Here is a 24,526-nt window from a genome sequence, read left to right on the forward strand (position 1 = left end):
AATTGGAGAAGGGGTCTAATTTCTTACTTGTTTTATGTAAGTTTATTATCATTTATTTGACCAAGGTGTAAAAAAATAAGGTGCCGTTTTCGTCAGGCAATAGTAGCCGTTTTCGCTTGAGTCGAGATGCCGTTTTCGCTATAACCCAGGAAAACGCGGGAAATTTGAATAATGGCGGGATTGACTGAGGGCAACTTCGTGATGGCCGGAGCTGAAGTGATGAATGATAACTTATCAACACAGTGCAACGGTCATACGAAATCAGAAATGATTTCTTTTGCAAACGGAATACGAGAAAAGTGAGATTTTCTGTTGTATTTTTGTCATTCTAGTTACGAGTCTTTAAACTTTCTAGTGTTCAAGATCGAAATGTAAAACCATGGACACAGCCTAACTTGTCTGGCCAGTTTCAGACCCGTCACCTCCCAGGTTGTAGTGACACACCTCAATTGCAGTATCTGTATGTTGTACATTGTTCAGTTATTCGTGTTATGGACATGTAGCTTCATTTAATGTTGGATATTTATTTTACACGCGTAATATTTATCAAATTGAATTTTGTAGAATCTACGAAATTTGCCGCGTTCATTTATGTATGAATATTTAAATATGGTTTCTCATTATTGTAAGTAAATGTTGAAACCAAGATCTGTCATGTCTGGACTCCGTTGTGTGACCCCTGCCTTCACTCCTAAATATTTGATTGATAGAAGCAGCGTAAAGTCAGACACCGGATTCGGAGTTTATCCGGCGTGTTCAAATGACAGGGTTGCATTTGGTTTCTCCTCGTGCTACGTTAATTGTGTGTTTTCACAATGTTTAATCTGGGTTGTAGAAAAAGACAGATCAACGCACTTGGGCCACGCATTTATGTAATCGTATATGGAACTTGAACATTGTCACGATTAAAGTTGCTGACAAATGCTGTGCATTGCAACGATTAAGTTTCAAGGGACGTAACTCTGGACGCTGCTTTCCTTAATAGTAAATCAACATCCGACGTGTTATGCTGTCATTTTCCCTAGCAATCCTACATAATCCTTGTGAAGTCCTCGCCATTTTGTTGCTAAGATAATAATGCACTGATTAATCCAATGATTATGGAGTATATATAAGCCGCTTCAACTGCAAGTACAAAAATTAACACTGCATGCTTGATCCTTACTTCAAAGTAGCAACTAAGTGTCAGGACACTTACAGATGCTTCACCCAGTGACCTACCCCGAGGGATCACATTTGACATCCTTCACTGATTTATAATCATTTGGACAAGAAGACGATTCTGATATAAATATTTTGAATGATTCTCTTAGGATATGGTTATCACAGACTTCAGAGCTGATGCCTTTGATTCTAGTGGTTGGACTTTCAATGATGTCCTGACTTGACCAAGAAATGAAACAAATCATTCTTGCGTATAGTGCTACTGCTAGGTTTGTGAGAATCATAGAATGGAGAAACTGTGAGTGGGGTGGATATAGTTTTAACAGATCATGGATTATGAAATCCAAGAGGCACGTGGGACCTCATACAGTAACTTGTCAAGAAAGGTAAGCCTTGAACATTCATAGGACTATCATTCAGTGAATTTTCTGTACCTACGAAATGTGAAATATGAATATAAGTCACGGGGTCTTTGTCTTAATAACCAAAGTTGCATTTATTTATATACACGATATATTATACCCAATATTCAATACTAGATGCGCTATAAAGGTTGTTGGATACACCTGGGGAAAAATAGATTGTTGTACAAAACCCCCCTCCCCCCTAAATAAAAGGGACGCTCCTTTTACAAACTTTTATCGTTTAAACCAAACTTATTGATTGAGTTAAGAAAAAAGAACATCATCATGGACTGTAAAATATAACATGCATGCTACTTGGAAGGCCATGAGTGAGAGAGAGAGGGCTTTATTTCAGTAAAGGGGCCACCGGCCCATTATACAATACATGATATCAGAGTTAGATTTATCAAAAGTTACATTTGTGGCCATTGAAGGCCATGAGTAAATTAGATGTTTAATGATATCTTCACATCCCATGAAACTCACAGTGTAAAATATTTGCATCCGCTCTATATGTATCGGATTCAATATTGTGGTCCAATAAATCTGTGTTCATGTTAATTAAGCAATATTTTCTCGCTAGAAATAATTATTCAATGAGAATTTGAAAATTGCCCTGTGAATATTGTTATAGGTAAACAATTTAAGTAAGAGAGTTCAACAGGGATAGACACTGTTGATCTTATCTAACTAGTCGTACTAGTAGCTTATATAACATAACCAGATGTAAGAAAAAAACAAGGTCACATCCAGCATTTTTAAAAGGGAGGTATCGTCCCCTCCCTCTCCGTTCCCCCCACTGGATCCTCTTATGGAAAACAGTGCGTCTCTCTTAGTTTTCTCTTGTCCCAGAATAACGAACAAGTCGATGTGTCTATTGTTCTGCTCTCCAAAGGATATATTTAACATGTGGTTCATGTTAAGTTGCAAATATTTTCCCTCGTACCTCTCATCACATTTACTGGTATGTTGATAAACAACAATTCAGCAGTAGAAACTAACAGTTTTAGTCCACTAGTCCTTATAATGATAACGTATAGTAAAACTCTAAAATGGCAAATTTCTACTAGTCCTTAAGATACCTTCACTATTGGTCAATTTGGCAAGGACTACAGGACTAGTGCCAATTTCTAACGCTGCAATTTAAGTTGAGTGATCAATGTCTGTCTTTAACAGTCCAGATGAAGACATATCCAGCAATCTGCCTGTCTGTATTTCTGTTTTCCATGATGATTATCTTTTCTTCAGGAAGCATGACGAGAGGCAGTACTTGGATGCTATTGAGGAAATCATCAGTCGAGGTGTGCGACGAGAAAACCGCACAGGGATAGATACATTGTCAATATTTGGCATGCAGATGAGATACAGTCTACGTGACAGTGAGTAACCCCAAAAATGGTTGTTTTCTCATGATAATGTGGTGGAAATTTGGTCTTCAGCGATCTTTGTTTGCCATAAGAGGCAATTAGCGTTTTGATTTTGTTTGTATGTTGGTTAGCGCTGTATTCAGCAATATTGTAGCTTCATGACAGTGTTTGGCAAATAATCGAATATGGACCATACAATTCAGTGATTGACATCATGAGCATCGCTCCACTCAATTGGGCTACAGCATGAAATGATACAGCAATAGTGGTGTAACAATAGGGAGATACAGTATTGTATCCCAATACGAGGCCTACTATAGACCGCCTCCATGGTCTAGTGGTCGAGAGCCACCCGGAGAGCGGAAGGTTCTGGGTTCGATCCCCGGCCGCGTCATACCAAAAGACAGTCAGGGATTGAGGTCAGTAAACATGTACATGTAGTAATTTATTATAGGAAGTGTATCATCTTGTATCGATAGAGAAAAAAGGGTATCATGTTTTGTATCGTATGAAAACTCACGATGTATTGTTTCACCCCAAGTAAACTAAAATAATTGTCAAATCCAACAGTACATTGCACTTCACCATTTCACTACTTTACAGGACCCTTAGCAGAGCGCCAGATAACTTTTTGAGCAATTGAGTTTTTATTTGAAGGTTTCTATTTTAATTGGGATATTACATTTATCACTGGGTAACCAATATTTGGTTCACTCCTCTATTTATAACTCTATTGGGTTTTTCATAATGAGTAAATATTTTGAGATTTAAACAAAAAAATGAAATAATGTTTTAGATGTAATATAATGGTTCTAAATGTACAGTCCTACGTACAACCCCCTTAGCAGTGCTCGATCTGAGCACATCTAAGATCTCTGTTGCTGTCAACACCAATTTTCTGGTGGACAATTAATTAACACACTGGGGGGTTGGGGTGAGGTGCGGGAGAAATTCTCCAGCATCTGGATGGTTTAGGATTTCTTGCTAACTTGAATAAAGATAAACAATCTAATTTTAGCTACAGTTAATATTCCATGGTTCTCCCACTTCGATTTGTTTTACTCTCCTCAACAAGCTGTGTACACACGTGGACATAGAAATATCTTGTGAGAGAATACATTTTATCAGTGAAGTTAATATATTCATCACACAAAGTGCTACATTTATGAGCCTGGATACATCATGAAGTTGGGTGAGTAATGTTTTAAGTTATTCCTAGTGACTTCTGTAAATATATATTTATTTAGAGATGTATGTGTATTGAGAAATGATAACATACACACCAGTTACCATTTACTTTCGAGAAAAACAGTTGAAACGTAAATCCAAACAGAATTATCTAACCTAATTATAATTAATTGTATATTTGATAAACTAATTCCTTGATAATGTATACACTCTTTGAAACCATATTGAAACTTAATTTGGGTATGAAAAAACAGCATAATACCAGCAAGCAAACTTTTTCTTTTAGGCTTGCTTAACAAGGATGTTTGGGCTGAGCACAATACCGGTTTTAGTTGATAAGGAGAACAAATGGATCAACATTGAGGACTTCTGTAAATTTTTGAGGACTGAACACCATGAAGAAGACAGAATAAAGATAAAAAAAGAAAATATCCGAAGAGAAGTTGCTTCCTATCGCAATAATTATATCAAGACAGACGGAAATGCAATTTTTCTCAATACAGTTGCAATTGTAAAATACATATGTCACCACAGTGATGACTTTAGAATATGCTCAAAGATAACACAGAGCATTCACAGCAGTATATTTGGAGGCCAACAGAAAACAAACTCAAGAACATTATTTGACTTATATAAACAGATTGCAACATCACAATTTACACATGATATCAATGACCTTATTGATTACACTGCCATTGAATCAGATGTTCCGAACTTGGAAATATTATACAAGAAGCATTTCACAGAGAAGGAGTGGTCTAACATTTGTTTGTTTGAGTTGCACTTTGCAAATGACATTGTAGCGACTGAGCGTGATAATACCACTGACAAAAAATGGGAATATTTTGGAACAGTTGCCAGTGCAAAACATCTTAGCAGTGCTATACTGAAAACTGCAAAATCCACAATCACAAGACGACTAGACAGATATAGTTCGCACATTGAAGCAGAAGGCATTGAGATATACGCAACATTTCGTCATCGCCCTCATATTGTAGAAAATCAAATATTAAATGATCTAACTAACATTTTCCCTGGAGAAATACTATCAGTCACCTGCGTGAGTTGCCATTGTGTTTCAACCAAAAATCATCAAGATCTTGTGGAGGTGTTTGTGGAATGTAACCCAGCAATTGAGGAAAGAAATGCTGAACTTCTACAAAGGATCATTACCAGTAGACTGAATCAAGAGCACTGCTTACAATGTCATCTTATTGTGTTGTTTCCACTTGGATCACTTGAACCATATTACCAAAAGAATGGCCAAATTGCAAGGTTAAGTCTTCATGATGACTTTCGCATGAAGAAACTTCAAAGTGAAAACTTTCTGCAGCTCAATGCTCTTTCACAAAATGAAGTTACAGAGATTTCCCTCGATTCCCGTGAAAAATGTCGATCTTGTTTCACAGCAAATCTACCGAAACCACTCTCTGTCTCTAACTTTGAAATCCTTAAGGAATGGACTTTGGATGTACCACTGGTTGTGCAAATCGTCTTGGATACATTCATCAACAAAGATACCATTCAGCAATCTAATAACACCCAAAAGACCATGAAGAAGAAATTGGAACGACTCTATACAGCTTATGACCTGCTATTGAATACTTACAACAAGAATTTTATCGGAGTTCTGCAGCAGGCAACAACTGATGAGCTTCTAATGAACTACCATAGCATAAGCAATGTCTTCTCAATAACAAGTGCTTCTGGAATAACAACATCTTTGTCTCTTGCTGAAAGAAATTTAACAAGCAAATCCATTGATGACACCTTGTACTTTGCAACCTATATCAAGGAACATCCTCTCACATATAATACCTTAGCAGGTGAAGTGAAGGGCATGGTGAGCATGAGAGGATGCCACATAGTGCTGATGCTTGACAATCTTGTCCGCCTGAAGTATCACAGTGACCCAAGCCCAGGAGAACATCGTTCGAAACAGCTCTGCATGTTGCCAATAACACTGCAAGGCATGCCAAAGGATTCAGTTGAAACAGAATCTTGGCATGATGCAAACATATGCGACGGGACACTTGCATGCCAATGCAAACGACAAATATCACTGTCAAAACCTGAAGCTTTTGATGTCATTCTGAATCCTTCCACACAAGAAACAACCAGTATTGGAATATTTCACAAGATTTGCCGATGGGGAAGTACCCGATTGTGGAGACTACTAGATGGTAAGCATAGTTACTTTTGTACTTGTAATAAGTCTTTCCCATTTTACATAAATACTTGAAAAACCTATACTCTGTGATGAGCAGAAAACCAAATTCATTTGCCTATATACAGTTACCTTCATAGTTCTATTCAAAGTTAATAATGTTACATCCACAGAATTAAATGAAGATTGTTACACGTTTCAGATGGCTTGTGTACGAAAACAGCATGGCTACGGACATATTTCAAGGAAATGACACCTGAAAAAAATGAAGATCTTCAGGAAGGCTGTGATGTACAGACCCAGGACCAAATAGATGTTGGTGATTCTGTTGCTGCAGATGTCACCATGTATGATGTGGAATCTCCATTGCAGGTGCGTGTGAGTGTGAGTGTGTGTGTGTGTGTGCGAGTGTGTGTGAGTATGCGCGTGTGTGTGTGCGAGAATGTGTGTGTGTGTGAGTGCGTGTGAATGTGAGTGTGTGTGTGTGGGGGGGGGGGGAGTGTGAGTGTGCGAGTGTATGTGAGTGTGTGTGCGCGTGTGTGCATGCATGTGAGTGTGTGTGTGAGTGCGTGTGCGAGTGTGTGTGTGCGTGAGTGTATGTGCATGTGAGTGTGTGTGCGTGTGAGTGTGTGCGCGTGTGTGAATCTGTGTGTGCGCGCGTGTGTGAATGTGTGTGTGTGTGAATGTGAGTGTGTGTGTGTGTGAGTGTGCGAGTGTATGTATGTATGTATGTATGTATGTATGTATGTATGTATGTTAAAACAATTATATATGAAAAACGCAACTAACACCCAAAAAGTGTGGTCATAATTCAAAAATGTTTTTCTCCTTTAGATTGCCCCATGTGACCTACCAGAATGCATTGAAGGCCAGTCTGATAGTGAGGAAGAGGACTACCTTATTGATATAATGACAGCTGTTGATGTCCTAGAAAAAGAAGTAGCTGGTGATGCCAACAGTGCAGACACAACCATGGATGGGATTGCCACAGGTTTAGATGACTCCCTGCTAGAAACCTCAATAGATCAGTTGACTTTAGATGATGACACACCAAGAGATGAAAACATCATGACTGCATTTGGCTTACAGAAGTATTCACCCCCTCCTTTGCTTACCAGACATCCACCTCCAGCTTCTGGCAGAGATGATGACATAAACAAGCTTAGGGAGATCTTGGATGATATTCTGATCAAGACTGAGCTGGATGATAATCTTGGATACGATGTTTGCCTTGACAGGATACTTTTAGGACCAGACAACAAAATTGGTATGAATTTGTTGTCCTTGATTAAGGAAAACAAAAAGTATGCAAAGTTTTTGCCAGAGTTCCCCCTCTTACATCTGAGAAAGTCAAAGGTGAATACTTTGTTTAGTGCATACAAACATGCTGGCCTTGTGGAGCTGCTCATGGTTATGAGAGATCAAGATGTCACAGAATGGTCAAAGCTACTAACAGCTGATCACATCGACACAGCAACAAGACATGTTAGAAGAATTGCTCAGGCACTGCAAATGGCATTCTTACTGAAATTTATACAGTCTTTGGGTGATGATGATGCGAAGATAATCACATGGCACTTGATCACAGGAAAGTCAACTACTGCCTCTGAGACATGGGATGAACGAATGATGCAATTCATGGATAAAGGAAGGCAAATGAATGCTAGTAGTTGCTATTTCAGTCTCAGAACGGCTCGGGGGCTCCAAAGGATACAGTCTCCTATTGGGAACTGTAAAGTCATCATTGAAGTTTTCTTTCTTGAATGGTGCTACCTCGTATGCTCCGTATTGTGCAAGGCTACTGGCTCATCACTATACAGCAGGCATCTTCCACCAGAAGCTAAAGGAGACACTGTACTCAACACCTATTGGGAACAGTACGGTAAATTTTGCTTGTGATACCAAGAGGGAGATGGACCACAAAGATGCACTGAAGGGATTTAGATCGGGCTCATCTCTTGAATCTGCTTCAAGAAGGATGTCGCTTATTGATGCATTCAATGATATCCATTCCACCAAGGAGAAGACCAAAGAAAAGGACGGAGTACAGTGGTTATTTTCAAACATAGATGCTGAGCACATTTTCAGGGTAGTGGAAGTCATTTTACGCCAGAATTCTTTGTCTTTGGAGGCCTGTACCACTCCATTCAATATGTATTCTGAAAAGAGGTCTTTACTGTCCAGAGAAATTCTTGATGATGACACCAGAGCAATTGGCGAATATCTGATACAAAAGTTCATTTGTCATGACCAACTGTTTGGTTTATCCTCTGCTGATGTTCCAAGCCTAATGACAGTGGAAGGTCCTAAACCACTGCTCAGCAGAGTGAAGAGATCCAAAGGTGTTACCATCAAGAGAACAATCAAAGCCACTAGACACGTCCAACAGTCTGAACGAGATGAGAAAGAACAAAAACGATCCAAGGCCATCAGACGGGAAGTTAAGCAAACGGATTGCCTTTCCTCGGAAATGAACATGTGCCAAGCACTAGTGAAACCAGACTGCAGCAAACCTAAGATCCAGAAATCAACTTCTATGAAGAATGCTCTCATGAAATGCATTGAAGATTGTCAGGCAGGAAACAGGCATGGTGTCATTGAGTCTGTTAAAGGACCCTTGCCAATATGGTTGACAAGTAATGTAAAGTTAGTTACCCTTGAATTTGCTGGAGTGAAATTTAAAAGTAAAGTTATCACAGGAAAGCAATATCTGCACTATGTACAAAATGCTATATTGCGTCCCCTACCGTCAAAAATGCCAAATTTGGAGAGAATAGTGCTGTGTGAAGAGAAGTATTCCTTCACTCCCGATCAGTTTAAGGCAGGCACAAGGCAACAGAGAAAAAAGGCCTGCAGTGTATCTTCTATTACCCATCTGAAACCAGCTGATGATGCCATTACACAGCAGCGATTTCAACGAGATGTCATAACTGGAACAACATTTGGGAAATCCCTCATTAGCAAGTATGTTGCAGCTAACGCTAAAGACCTGCTATTGCCACCAGGCATTACACTTGACATAGACAGTGAACTTGAAATGCACACCTGTACGTGTGATGGAGCTTGCACATGCAAACATTATGCAACGCCAATCCGTTGTACATTTGACAAAGAAAGTCAAAAACCAACCATTACAGCTCTGGTGGATGTTCAACAACGTAAAGGTGAAGCAGAAATGTCACAGGTAGACTGGCTAATAGCCAGCAGATCTGATCTCAAAGCAGGCGAAAGAGTTGTCAGTTTGATTACATCAGGTGACATTGATGCTGTCTGCATTCATCTCTATGCCATATCCAAGCACTGGCCTCGTCATGACAATGGCTCTTTTATAAATGAAGTTTTTGTGGTTCTGCAGAAGCCACATATGCTTCATGATATCTACAACATCACAGCCATCATTCAACTTTTTGAGGATAAATACCAAGATCCAGACATAGGAGTGAAGCTGGCATTGGGTCTCTGCATTGGAGGGAATGACTTCATCCCCAAATTCAAAGGTATCTCACATACCCAAATTTTGAAGACATACCTCTCCAGCAGTCACTTTAGGCAAAATCTTTTCCAGATTTTGAAAGGAACACAACCCTCAATTGACAAAGATATTTATGAAGATTTCGTAAAACATCTCTACTGTCCAAAAAATGTATCTCCAAATTCTGTTACCGTAGAAGAAGTAAGAACGGTGAGCATGAAACTGAAAAAGAAATCCGATGACAGCTTTATCTCCCAGCTTGAGCTCAGAAATGTCGAAACATGGATGCCACCAACCAGTGCACTCCATCGCCTAGCTGACCTGATCCAACTCCAGGTAGAGTACCTGGAGACAGCAGGATACCACGATGCTGATCTGCCGGATTTCATGGCTTCCTCATGCCTCAAAATAACAAAAACAGGAGAGGTCGAATATGACTTTGGACCGGAGGTCCATTTGAATGTACAAGACATCCAAACTAAAATTAAAGATGGCAAGAGAAAACAAGAAGATACACCACAGAAAGGACAAAGGAGGAAGAGACAACTTACATCCACACCCAGAAAGAAACCTTGAAAATATAGTCAGTACCTTAATTGACATCATCAGACTTCAGACAATGTTGATAAATATTTTGAGGAAGATGTTATACATACCAAAGTTGACAATGTGAACAACATAATTCAGCATTTTGTTAGTACTGCTTCCTTCAAAGAAGAATTCAACACATTTCACAAACAGTTTCTATCACACAATCAGGACATGACAGTTAATTTCTTGTGGATAGTGAAAATGAAAAGACATTTTATGCTCATATTCTCACAGTGTATTTCAATAGTCAGTATTTTGTAGATATTTGTGCCTTGTATTTGTAACATCTACAATATGGATAGATATGTATCTTCTCATGACCAATTTGTATAAAGTAGAACATGTTCATCAAAATCATACTATCAGTTTGTGTTTGTACACAGCAATGTACAGACATTTAAATCAGCATATGTTATGGCCAGACAACAGGCAGTACATGGACATGTTTTCACTATGTTGTGGAAAGTGATACAGATGATACTGTCATGAACACTTTGTACCACCACACAGTCGTGTGAATTACCATTATTTTATGTACTTATTTTATGAACACTTAACGCTGTAACAGTACATGAACATGCCATTTTTGTCGATGATTGAAAACGGCAGACACATGTATGTCATAGTGCATCAATGTGCACTACATTATTCACGGCTCGGGAAGATCCGGTGTACAGCAACCCATGCTTGCCGTAAAAGGCGACTAACGGGGTCGGGTGGTCAGGCTCGCTGACTTGGTTGATGCATGTCATCCCAATTGCGTGGATCGATGCTCATGATGTCAATCACTGGATTGTCTGATCCGAACTTGATTATTCACAGACCACCGTCATATAGCTGGAATATTGCTGAGTGCGGCGTTAAACAACAAACAAACAAAACATAATTGACACATCATATCAATCCATGATCCAAATTGATTCTTTCATTGACTGTATGAAGTGCCTTATAATTTTTTTCTTTTCCAAAATCATAATTCACAACGATGTGTATATAAGTAAGTATATGTAAATAGTTAACCGAATCTGTTTACAATTAGTTTAGCATAGTTTTCATACAATACTATTTGATGCTGAATAACTTTCAGAAAATACATGCCAGAGCAAAGTCACTGATTCCCCGCATTCAAATCGTAAATTTGCTAAGTATATTTACATGTATTTGATAACAATGTTCTGAAAATGTTATGAATTTGATGTTATTAAATGAATCTTATGAAATGTTATCAGTTGAATGCTATGAAGTGATCACTGCTAATACAAATCAATGCTGTAAATACGTGTATTGTCATTTGTTTTATCCAAGATAGCGGATATAAACACAAACATATACAACGAACAACGGATATAATGAACTGATTTCTCTGGTCCCTTGTAGTTCGTTTTATCCATGTTCTACTGTACTCGGAAGTTCATGCTCAGCTGTGTGCGTTCTGTTTTAAATTCATTTGATGTTTGCTATTCAATACATATTTATTGAAAGAACAAACCCTACTCTTTGCCTGGAGGACGCACTTTAGATTCTCCCCTATTTCATTTACATTACAAAATGTTCATGCAAAGAAAATTTGCATCTCCTCTCTAGGCCTTTTTAATATTTGTATTCAATGGTGTATGTCAACTTTCCGTTATAAGTAGAAGTGTACACCCTGCTCCCTGTGGGTATTTTTGTACAATAAATCTTCTTCTAATGTATAAAATATTATTGAATAGTTGCAAATTTTAGTGTAACTGTAAATCACTCCAATTCAACATAAACCATCAGTTCAACATTATACTCATTAATTAATCAACCATGTAATAATAAATACATTCAACTTTTCATTCAACTTGCTGAAAACACAGGCTACACAGAATAGTAAAGAATTCTTCAAATGACACATCTGGAAGCAAGGTCGTAGCGCTAATGAGAAAAGTCAAGGAATGGGGTCAAGAAAGGTCGTATGTTAAGGCCTGTTGGCTGAATTTATTTTGACACTTTACAACAAATACAAGTGATAGCTTATCGGGGCAAAATGCTGAGGAGACTTGGTTATACGTAGGACTGTGTAGGCTTGACTCCGAAAGTAAATTAGCTCGTAATTGTATATCGGAAATTTCCTCGTCAAGGTAAAACCCTGCTGATTATTCAATCAATTGTTGCATTTTGTTTCCTGATGAGTAAAATAGCGCCAGCCAGAATATGTTTCAGTATTGTTTATTGTGAAAAAATGTGTAGATATAAATTGCAATGGATCTGTGAATTGTGACACAACTAGGATAAAAAAAGCATGTAAGGCTTAAAAAATAAAAGAATTGGTTCTCAGGCAATGACTTTTGAAAACAGAGTGCAGGCGTTTTTTTTGGTTTTTTTTAGCTTGTTCAAACTAGTATGTTCCCAAATAAACAGTTGTGCAACATCAACCTGGGAAAGGTCATCCCTAAACAACATACAAGCATACAAACTCCTATTGCTGCCATGACCATACCATGAGATGTGCAGTAAAGCAGTGTGCATGTAAAAGGAAATAACTGTGTGACGTATTGGATCGCGTTGTATAAGAATCTTAAATATCTAAAAAAAATTGAAATAAAAACGAAACGTGCAGCAGACTTTATGATGATGTGGGCGGTGCCTGAGAACCAAGACTTTTATTTTTTTAGCTTAAATAAGAAGAAACGTGAGGTATGGGTCAAAGCAGTGTTTTTTAGGATGGTAGAATTTCATAGCAAATGTTAGTTAGCTTCAAGTGGACATGTTTCTGTTACAGGTTTTCCGCTGTTGACGACAAAGCGTGTGTTCTGGCGTGGTATTGCTGAGGAACTGCTGTGGTTTATCCGAGGGTGTACCAACGGCAAGGATCTCGAGGACAAGAATGTCAACATCTGGAAAGCCAATGGTTCCCGAAGTTTTCTGGACAATCTTGGACTAACACATCGAGAAGAAGGTATTCCGGCCAATCAGGGCATTCTAAAGGATAGACACAGCTGCCTCACTCTGGCTGATTATTATGATGAATGTGTGACATCCAGACACTTTTAGGGTGTGCCAGATAGTGGGTTAAAATCTTGATTATGTTTCTATAGTCCTCGCCACTTGAAATAGAATCATGAAAGATCGCGATGATAAATTAACGAAGATGGCTGCATGTATGCTTATACTTATAAAGTGAAAACAAGCCATTCCACCGATAAAGAATATTAATCTCAGTAATGACAAATTGCAATTTATCGCTAAGAAAATGGACATTTCTTGAAAAATGCATTTTGCAATGTTTGCCATTGTTGTAAGTAATATTCCTTTTAAGCGGAATGGCTTGTTTGCACTTTATCTTTAGGATTGTGTTAAAAGCACACAAGTTTCTTTATTCACTTTTAATATGCAATGGCCCCCTAACATTTCTCAAGGCTCCTCAAATCTTTATATGGCATCTAAAATATTACTGCTAGGAGACAGTGGCTACCTGTAGCTTGGAGGACTGTTTAGGGTTTGGAAGAAGAAATAGGCTGTCATTACATGTTTCACTAGTCTGACAACGAGTTTCTGCATCTTCCTGAGAAAAGGGAGTTAACTGACTGTAAAAGTCCAGTTTCCACCCTTGCCAAACTAGGCTGGAAATAAGGAGTTAAAAACTGGCTGTATTAACGACTCTATGCATAGTCCAGTCAGAATCACGTAACAAAATCAACATCAGGTTTGTCAACTGCCATGCAGATTTATTTCGTTTGCACGATTTGCAAAGCATTTGTACCGACAACTTAGTGTCAACAGATATTTTCCAAATCTGTTCATGTTTTTATTCAAGGTGCTTGTGATTTGATGCTATTCGCGAAGACCCACTACATTTAAATATAGATCTTGATTATCGATGAGATCGTCTTCAGTGGGCACCACCATTTTATTTGAAGCAAATGCAAGTGATATGAGAGGTGGAATCATATTGGTCAATAGGAGGGACATAAGGGACATAACTTGTGAAGGTCTGGGCTAGAATAGGTCTTCAGCAACCCATGCTTGCCGTAAAAGGCGACTATGCTTGTCGTAAGAGGCAACTAACGGGATCGGGTGGTCAGGCTCGCTGACTTGGTTGAAGCATGTCATCACATCCCAAATGCGATGATGTCAATCACTGGATTGTCTGGCCGACTCGATTATTTACAGAATGCCGTCATATAGCTGGAAAATTGCTGAATCCGGTGTATAACAAAAAAACGAAACAAAACAAAACAGAACTCGTAATGGCCACTGGTGGCGCTACGATCAAGCCCAGATATTCCAGCCTTGTTTGGCAAGGGTGGAAACTGGTCTTTTATAGTCAGTTGACTCCTTGCTTCAGGGAGATGCATCAAGCCCTGTATGTATTTGTTCGGAATACAATATATTATGTGTAGTGTGAAGACACTGTGACTCAGCTACATGTGACTGTCTTGCAGGAGACCTGGGTCCGGTGTATGGGTTCCAGTGGCGGCACTTCGGTGCAGAGTACAAGGACATGCACTCCGACTACACAGGACAGGGCGTGGACCAGCTGGCCGACGTCATCGACAAGATCAAGAATCGTCCATTTGATCGCCGGATAATCATGTGTGCTTGGAACCCGACAGGTGCGTTGACTCTTCTTCATTATCCCCCGCCGCGCGAAAGCGCGAAGCGGGGGATATAGTATTCACGACCGTCCGTCCGTCCGTCCGTCCGTACGTCCGTCCGTCCGTACGTCCCACCTGTTTGTTGCCGCGATATCTCAAGAACTAAACACTGGATTGTCTTCATATTTGGAACTATGGTGTATATACAGACTCCGCAGACACCAGTCGGTTTTGGTGACCTTGATCCCATTTTCAAGGTCACAGCAGACAAATCTGCTTTTAGAGTTGGAAAACAGTGTTGCCGCGATATCTCAAGAACTAAACACTGGATTGTCTTCATATTTGGAACTATGGTGTATATACAGACACAGCAGACACCAGTCGGTTTTGGTGACCTTGATCCCATTTTCAAGGTCACAGCAGACAAATCTGCTTTTAGAGTTGGAAAACGGTGTTGCCGCGATATCTCAAGAACTAAACACTGGATTGTCTTCATATTTGGAACTATGGTGTATATACAGATACCGCAGACACCAGTCGGTTTTGGTGACCTTGACCCCATTTTCAAGGTCACAGCAGGCAAATCTGCTTTTGGAGTTGGAAAACGGTGTTGCCGTGATATCTCAAGAACTAAACACTGGATTGTCTTCATATTTGGAACTATAGTGTATATACAGACTCCGCAGACACCAGTCGGTTTTGGTGACCTTGATCCCATTTTCAAGGTCACAGCAGGCAAATCTGCTTTTAGAGTTGGAAAACAGTGTTGCCGCGATATCTCAAGAACTAAACCTCTCGATTGTCTTCATATTTGGAACTATGGTGTATATACAGACACAGCAGACACCAGTCAGTTTTGGTGACCTTGACCCCATTTTAAAGGTCACAGCAGGCAAATCTGCTTTTGGAGTTAGAAAACGGTGTTGCCGCGATATCTCAAGAACTAATCGCTGGATTGTCTTCATATTTGGAACTATAGTGTATATACAGACACCGCATACACCTGTCAGATTTAGTGACCTTGACCCCATTTTCAAGGTCACAGCAGGCAAATCTGTTTTTGGAGTTGGAAAACGGTGTTGCCACAATATCTCAAGAACTAATCGCTGGATTGTCTTCATATTTGGTACTATGGTGCATATGGCGGGGGATATTTCGTCACTCTGTGACAAATGCTTGTTTCACTATTACTTTTACCCCCGAGAAGATCTGGAGTAGAATAGGTCTTCAGCATCCCATGCTTGCCGTAAAAGGTGACTATGCGTGTCGTAAGAGGTGCCTAACGGGATTGGTTGGTCAGGCTCTTATCCCAATTGCATGGATCGATGCTCATGATGTTAATCACTGGATTATCTGGTCCAGACTCGATTATATGATTATACTCGACTGATGATTTCCTCAATAGCATCCAAGTACTGTCTCTTGTCATGCTTCCTGAACATATAGCTGGAATATTGCTGAGTGTGGCGTCAAAAGACAAACAAACAAACTTTTCCAGGAATGATAGTAATGGTTTCTTCTTATGTTTTGTTACAGATTGCCTTCGGATGCTTCAGGGATTTAGCTAGGGTTCCAAATTAGTGACCTTTGCAGGCAATTGTTGGAGAAAACATGACTTATTTCAGTGTTCGAAATACCTGCCTGCCTGACCGTCCGAGACGGGTTGATTTCAACTCGGGCTGCCAGATTTTCAAATCCCCCTGCCCGACGGTCGGGTTATATTTCATATGTGACAATATTCTAAATATTTCCTGTTGATAAGCATTAATTCACATGTAAAGATGAATGATAAAATGTAACCAAAAAGAAACCCCGTTAGCATATCCTGAGAAACATATGATTATAGTGGGCAGGCAGGTTTTTTGACGGGGCTGGCAAGTATTTCAGCTAGCCAGTCCTGTTGTCTGGCTGGAAATTTTGGGAGTTTCATACCTTGCTTATTTATGTTATTCTGCATTCAATATTGCACTCCCTTCTGTTTCAATGTCGTAAACATGACATATTTATGTTATCCTGCTTTCATTATTGCACTCCCTTAATGTCGAAAACATGACTGGAAACATCATACCTGTTCCCGAACAAGGCCTAAACTATTTGCGCGAACACATCCACCACATGATCAGCCAGTGCATATATCTTTATCGATATTAGGGATTTGTTCAAAATTGGAATGTTTTTGTTATTGCCTGAAATTCAGAGGTATTTTAAGACCAATAGTACATCATGTTTATATTAAGGCATAATTGTTACAATTACAGCAGTAGAACAACAGTTTTAGCCCACTCCTCCATATAATAACAGGGGCAGTCGGGTAGTCTAGTGGTTAAAGCGTTCGCTCGTCACGCCGAAGACCCGGATTCGATTTCTGACATAGGTACAATGTGTGAAGCCCATTTCTGGTGTCCCCCGCCATGATATTGCTGGAATATTGCTAAAAGCGGCATAAAACCATACTCATTTATTCATTCATTATAATATAATTAAATTTTCGTTGTGTTCATTGAAATTCCTGCATTCTGATTAGCTGAATTGGTCACGTGTTATTGCATTCATTTCCTAATGAATGTCTAAAATTAAGCCACGCCCACCGCGGCCGCTACTTTTATTACTGCGGATTGTCGGGGAATCCCAATATTACAGTCAAGGGAATTCCCTTTCTGCTCACGTGTATCGTCATGCACAGGACATTTAGCGACTTTCATGCATATTCATTGTCCAAACTACCCTTTGAAACCGAAGGCCGAGAAATGAATGAAACAGCAAACGTGCAGGCTCTCTCGCCTGTTTTTCCCCCGCTCGCCTCGATTCAACTTTCATGTCTTTGGGTTTCATTTCTAACTAGCATTTCTCCAACTGTGTTTTACCGTAATCAGGGAAGTAATGTTTGAATTACGCAGTAAATGACCATGTTATTTGAAACAGCCGCCTTCTCTCGAACATATTTCTTCCGGTTCGTTTCAGTCTGACTGTTGCAGTTCTTTTCGCCTCTTGCCTTGACAGGTCCAATGAACATTGGTTTAATCCCACTCTCAGTTGATTGGCTACTGACTGTAGGCGTGTCAAGTTATGTGCATAAATTAAACGATCACCTGATTCATGTCACGCCACTGTATGTATTCCTATACCTGCAATGTTTATCAATGTTGTCATTTTTGTCTGTTTTGATGTATGCAACTGTTCTGGGTTAAACTATTGTAGATAAAACATGTTTTACATTGTCGAATTTAATTAGAAGCATTGACTATTTTTTTGTGTGGTTCATTGAGGTATAAATCGAAAAAACGATGTGCAAACTTTTGTAAGAATCCTCTACGCGGATTCATACAGTTTGCACATCAGTTTTTCGATTCATACCTCAATGAACCGAAAAAAATACATAGTCAATCCTTAAAACATATAGCAAAAATCTTAAAAAGGGTAAATTTCTACTAGTGATACGTTAACTATTGGGCAGTTTGGCAAGGACTATAGGACTAGTCCCAATTTCTAACGCTGAATGAGAGCACCTTAATATATGCTGTACAAGTAACTTAAACCATTAGTTCACATATGGACTGTTCTCTTGTGTAATATGTGATACAATAATAGAGATAGCTTAGATAGGAGATTATCGTCATCAGTCTGAATTTGTATTTTTATACGAGGGCCTGATTTCATTCTAAATATTTCATTCTAATGTTACTGTATTCCAGGCAAATCATTAACGCACGATTTTCATCTTACGTAACATGGTTGGAGTATAAACGTAGTATTTTCTGTTTCAGGAGTTACGGAAAGTCTTGCATCTCTGATAGGCAAATCATGACACTTACATCTAAATTTTGTTAATACTCAGCACAGGTTTAATGCTTTTATTGCTATTAGATATCTCTCTGGCGTGTTTTGAGGCTTGGAATCTTTGTAGTATGTTAAGGATTTCGACTCTTTCATATTGTTGTACCACTTTTGTTGGTAAATGTCTTTGCATCTCTGTTTAAACAGACACAAGAGTAGATCTTTATCTAGACATCTTAGGATATCCAGACACGTCCCAAACCAGACTGGAATCGGGTAGTTCGCACAAATGGAACCTTATAATATTTCCAATATCATCTAATTTCTGAAATAAATCAGAACATCATTTAGAATATGTTGTAGAAGGCTGTCGAGTAACACTTGTCCAGTAGGCTATAACTCTAGAGAAAAGCGCCCACATTCAGCTAATGTAACTTTGTTCCATGCCTTGTAACTACTATTTAGTACATGTAGAACCACATAGTTTAATATGAACTTTTTCTACAGAATAAAGAAAATTCATACCCCAGAGCTCCGAACCATATAACAGGATTGGTTCAATATTCCCATCAAATAATTTAAATGCTGAATTTAGAGGCAAGTCTTTATATTTTCTAATAAATCGCTAAATAACATGCAAAGCTTTCTCAGCTTGCATAGCTAGTGTCTCAGATGCCTTGGTAAAAATATTTCTGCATAAATGGATAATATAAATACCTAAATATTTGTAGTGTGAAATTACCTCTATGCCTTTTCGATTTTTCAGTTCATAGTATTTTACCGCTGTTTATGAATACTACTTTCATGTTGCCTACATTAATAGATAAACCCCCATTTGAAGCAATATTCACTTTGGACATTAATTTTCTTCTGTAATAATATAACAGAACTCACCAAAGACAACGACATCGTCGGCAAACAACAGTATTGATAAATCATGAATGGTGTTTTCAATAAAGATTCCTGTACTGTCGTTAGAGATTATTTCTTTAACTAATTCTTCAATATACAATAGGAACAGAACAGGTGACAATATGCAGCCCTGGCTAACGCCTGTTTCTGTTGTAGATTTATCATGTTTATCAGTCATTAGATACCTGTTAACTCGTACAGATGCTTTTTATACATATTGTGTAATAATTGATTAAGTTTTCTGTGAATACCATATTTAAGCAATAAATACAACTTCAGTCTATCCACAGTATTTTAACATTGCATTCAATGCAATATTGTAGAGCTAACTTCAAAGCCACTGCTGCCATAATGGTCCTGTTAAAAGTGAAATGCAAGTCACCCCTACAGTCTAAATTTTGTTACAAAAACATATTCAAGGATGGCTTGTTTTTCTCTGTTTTTTTAAAAGAAAGTTCAAGAACGAGTGCTAGTTTGATTCTTCAGGCATTCCTGACTTGATATTTTTCAGACTGCCCTGACATAGGTGAGAGGTTGGTTGCAGCAGTGTTATACGGCTCTCACTGACTGTTTACTTGTTTCAGATCTGTCGAAAATGGCGCTGCCACCATGCCATTGCCTTGTACAGTTCTATGTTGCGGAGGGGGAACTGTCCTGTCAGCTGTACCAGCGATCAGCCGATATGGTCAGTCTCCTTCCAACTCCTTGTGAGGATGAAGGGGCCTGTGGCCCACATGCCTAAGTTGTCACAATGCATGGTGCATATTTTGGTTGCTTAGGCATGCCAGAATCCTATATTGTTTGAATCCCAGATTTACTCTGACTGTTTCCAGGTTGTCAGCACCATACCCGTGCCCATGGGTTTCACCAAAGTGGTAAACGTCTGAGACCTGCATCACTTCAGGCTTTCCTCCCACATCAAGCTTACATCCCGTGGTGGGGGCACGGGTGGCCTAGTCGTGTAAGGCGCCGCGATTCGCTGTGCAGAGTTGTGTCCCTTGGGCATGCCAGAAACCTATGATTGTGGGTTCTAATCCCGGTTGGCCCCGATTATGTTTCTAGTTACAGTTATAGTTACTAGTTACTAGTTCTAGCTCGTGGGTTACACCGAAGTGGTAAACGTCTTAGACCTGCATCACTTCGGGCTTTCCTCCCACATTAAGCTGACACGCTGTGATATAACTGGAATACTGTTAAAAGCAGTGTAAAACCCAACTCACTCACCACTACTTTGTGTGGTGTAACTGGAATACTTTTTAATAAAATTGCAACTCACTCCCCTGTTGGGATAATGGGACATCCCCATGCTTGCTTTAAGAGCAGACTAACAGAGCTCAAGATAAGCTGCGTATCTGCGTAAAATACGCATCAGAAATGCAGAAATACACACTAAAATAAAATCCAAGCGTATCAAATACGCAACGAACATTACAGATACGCTACAAAAATAAAACTTGTGGGTATCATCAAAATATTGTGAAGTAGCCCTGCGTATTCGATTAGCAAATCAGCAACTTATTTTGAAATTATAAACGGACATTCCGTCAACCTTGCCAAACTCCACGAGGACAGTTACATCATGATCATTTGCCATCACACTTTCTTGTGGAAGTATCGTGGTATTTTTGAGTCCTATAAAGCTCTCGAACCCATATGACACCAGTTTGCAGGGACTAGATGAATAGTGTTTTTAAATATTTAACTTAAATATCCACATGTGTAAAAACTAGTGGGTAACAGAAATTTGAATAGCCAAATAGAATAACTGATACCCAATGATTTTAAAATGCATGGGTAAAATACCCACAACACCAAAAGCTTATCTGGAGCTCTGGACTAAACAAGTTTTGAGTATTTACAGTATGCCATTATCCCAAGTATCTGACTGTCATTCATGGGGTGGTTACAGTCAACACAATCGGGTGGTCAGGCTCACTGACTTGGTTGATGCATGTCATCATATCCCAACTGCATAGATTGATGCTCATGATGTCATTCACTGGATTGTCTGGTCCAGACTTGAATTATTTACAGAACGCCGTCATACAGCTGGAATTTGGCTGAGTGCGATGTTAAATAGGGAACAAATAAATCACGTGTGACCTGGTTGACTGTCATCATTCCTTGATAGTTGTGTATTGATGCTCATGCTATCGGCCACCAGCTTGATTAATTAAGTACTGTTACCCAGCTGTAAAATTGCCTTCAAAAGTTCCTGAATGACAAACACTGGGACACTTTCCAATCTGTCAGCAGTCGAAACATAAAAAAAGATGTCCCTCATTTTCAAACTAGATGACGCTCAATCAGATCAACTCTTCTCAGTAAGCAAGAAATCAAGATAGAGGTTAAGAAATGGATCATTGATGGTGTTTTGTGTCTTCCAGGGTCTAGGTGTGCCGTTCAACATCGCCAGCTACTCCCTCCTAACGTACATGATCGCCCACGTCACTGGGCTGAAGGTGAGAGTGCTCATCATACACTACATGTCATAGTCACCATTTTGCAGAGAAACATGAATATTGTTTAATGTTTGTAGTAATTATGTAGGTCATCACATGACTGATGGCCTGACCCAGTTGTTTGTTTCACTGATGAGTCTATCCCGAATTCTGCTTCAGTACAAAATGAAAGTCTTTAAAAATGCTGTTTGATTGAAAATACATTATCCCGAATATCTATTTGCTTTCATGATTGTTTGAAATTATTTCAAGACTGATTTTATTAGAAATTTATTTACATTAAGCCCTGAGAACATGTTTAACATACTGACCCAGAATTCTTTTACAACAAGAAATTAAAACCAATTTATTTTTAATGGTATAATCTGGAGTATTAAAAATCTATCTACTCAATATAAAATATAATCTAAATAGAGCCCCAAACAAATCCTTAATTCCTAGAGCTAAGGTAATCTAGACTTGCCAAATCATTCTAGACTTGAGTTGGACTCCTTTTTTAATTTATTCTCTAGGGCCTGGGAGACTATCCGGACAAAATAAACTTGAACTTGATGTTAAATTTCATTTAACCTGACCTAAATACATTGATGTGTATGTGATTCTTGAAGTAACATGACTTTCTTCATGGTTTATAATTATTGTTCACACTTGCGTACATTGATGTGTACTATAAGTGGCATCTAATTTGTGTTTAGACTGGAGACTTTATCCACACTATCGGAGATGCTCATGTGTACGTCAACCATGTCGAGGGGCTAAAGGAACAGGTGAGATATTTTTGTGCTTCCAGGGTTTTACCTGACACAGATGTGTGTCCATTAAGCATACATTGAGATTGGATGCATTAAAAGAATATACTGCATCCTGAAGGACGCACAATGAATAAAACTCATGCACCGACAGCGCATCAAGAGCAGTTATGAGTGTCTGACATTTCATCCATCAATCATGACCACTGTCCACATGATCGTTGATTCATTCAGGGCTCTAGACCCGTGAGGATTCCGGGGTAGAATAGGTCAACCCATGCTTGCCGTAAAAGGTGACTATGCTTGTCGTAAAAGGCGACTAATGGGATCGGGTGGTCAGGCTCGCTGACTTGGTTGATGCATGTCATCGATCCCAATTGCATGGAAAGATGCTCATGATATTAATCACTGGATTGTCTGGTCCAGACTCGATTATTTTCAGACCGCTGTCATATAGCTGGAATATTGCTGAGTGTGGCGTTAAGCAACAAACAAACAAACAAACATTCAGGGCTCTAAAGTAATTATCTAAACGTAGAGTACGCTACACCATTTCATTACATTACAGGACCCTCTTATTGCCTGCAAGACCCTTAAGATTAATCATTGGGGGCCCCTGCACCCATCTTTTGTAAGTCATAGGTTGGGTGGGTGTTTGTTTGTTGTTTGACGCTGCACTCATCAATATTCCAGCTACATGACGGCGGTCTGTAAATATTGCTGTTATAAATTACTTTTAAATGATTTGTTTTCAGATTAAGCGACAACCTAAACCATTCCCCATTTTTAAGATGAAGAAAACTGTGGAAAGTATCGATGATTTTACCATGGAGGACTTTGAAATAGTGGGATACAACCCCCATCCCAAAATCAAGATGGACATGGCAGTGTGACATGCTAGGGGTACACCCGTCTTCCTACACCCGTCTTCCTACACCTGCTGCTAACACCTCAATAATACCTGCTGCCTCTCTATGTCCTGTGATCATACCAAGATGACAATTTGTAGATTGGAAGAAGTATTTAGCATGTAAAGGGAAGTAACTGCACGCTATATTGGATGGCATTATTTTCTAATATTGTTGCATTTCACTGCCTGGGTCGTGTGTTCAAGACATCGAATATTAAAGCATTTCTATTTTTACAAGAAATGGGAAAAAAAGAAACAGGCGGCGTTCTTTGTGAATCAATGCATGACCATGATACGACTTGTTCGTTTGTTGTTTAACGCCGCACTTAGCAATATTCCAGCTATATGACAGTGGTCTGTAAATAATCGAGTCTGGACCAGACAGTCCAGTGACTGACATCTTGAGCATCGATCCACGGAATTGAGTGAGTTTGGTTTAACGCAGCTTTTAACAGTATTCCAGTTATATCGCGGCGTGTGGGAGGAAAGCCCGAAGTGATGCAGGTCTTTGACGTTTACCACTTAGGTGAAACCCACGAGCACGGGTATGGTGCTGACAAACTTAGAAACATAATCGGGGCTAAGTGGGATTCGAACCCACAATCATAGGGTTCTGGCGTGCCCAAGGGACGCAAGAGCCTAAACACCCGATCCCGTTAGTCGCCTTTTACGGCAAGCATGGGTTACTGAAGACCTATTCTACCCCGGAATTTACAGGTCAATATGACTTGTAGCACGAAGCACTGGACCTACACTGGCTACAGTTAATCATACCACTCAAATGTGCTTAAGGGGATTCAG

The 24,526-nt window shown here is 39.3% G+C and overlaps 1 protein-coding gene across 2 annotated transcripts; it reads left to right on the forward strand.

Annotated features, from left to right (window-relative positions):
- The first annotated feature begins 160 nt into the window (after positions 1 to 160).
- LOC124124882 (thymidylate synthase-like) lies at positions 161 to 23,981 on the forward strand. 2 transcript variants are annotated; one of them, XM_048385710.1, is made up of 8 exons: positions 161 to 299; positions 2,817 to 2,947; positions 13,103 to 13,279; positions 14,766 to 14,936; positions 20,189 to 20,289; positions 21,992 to 22,066; positions 22,762 to 22,833; positions 23,571 to 23,981. In XM_048385710.1, exons 1-8 carry the CDS (start codon positions 172 to 174, stop codon positions 23,706 to 23,708), a joined length of 993 nt encoding a protein of 330 aa, XP_048241667.1. In that variant the 5' UTR covers positions 161 to 171; the 3' UTR covers positions 23,709 to 23,981. The 2 variants fall into 2 exon arrangements, with proteins under 2 accessions (XP_048241667.1, XP_048241666.1); XM_048385709.1 differs by lacking the exon at positions 161 to 299 and adding an exon at positions 1,077 to 1,550.
- The last annotated feature ends 545 nt before the right edge of the window (positions 23,982 to 24,526 follow it).

The sequence above is a fragment of the Haliotis rufescens genome, unplaced genomic scaffold, assembly GCF_023055435.1.
Source record: "Haliotis rufescens isolate VD_foot unplaced genomic scaffold, xgHalRufe1.0.p SCAF_6, whole genome shotgun sequence".
Classification (NCBI taxonomy): Eukaryota; Metazoa; Mollusca; class Gastropoda; order Lepetellida; family Haliotidae; genus Haliotis; species Haliotis rufescens.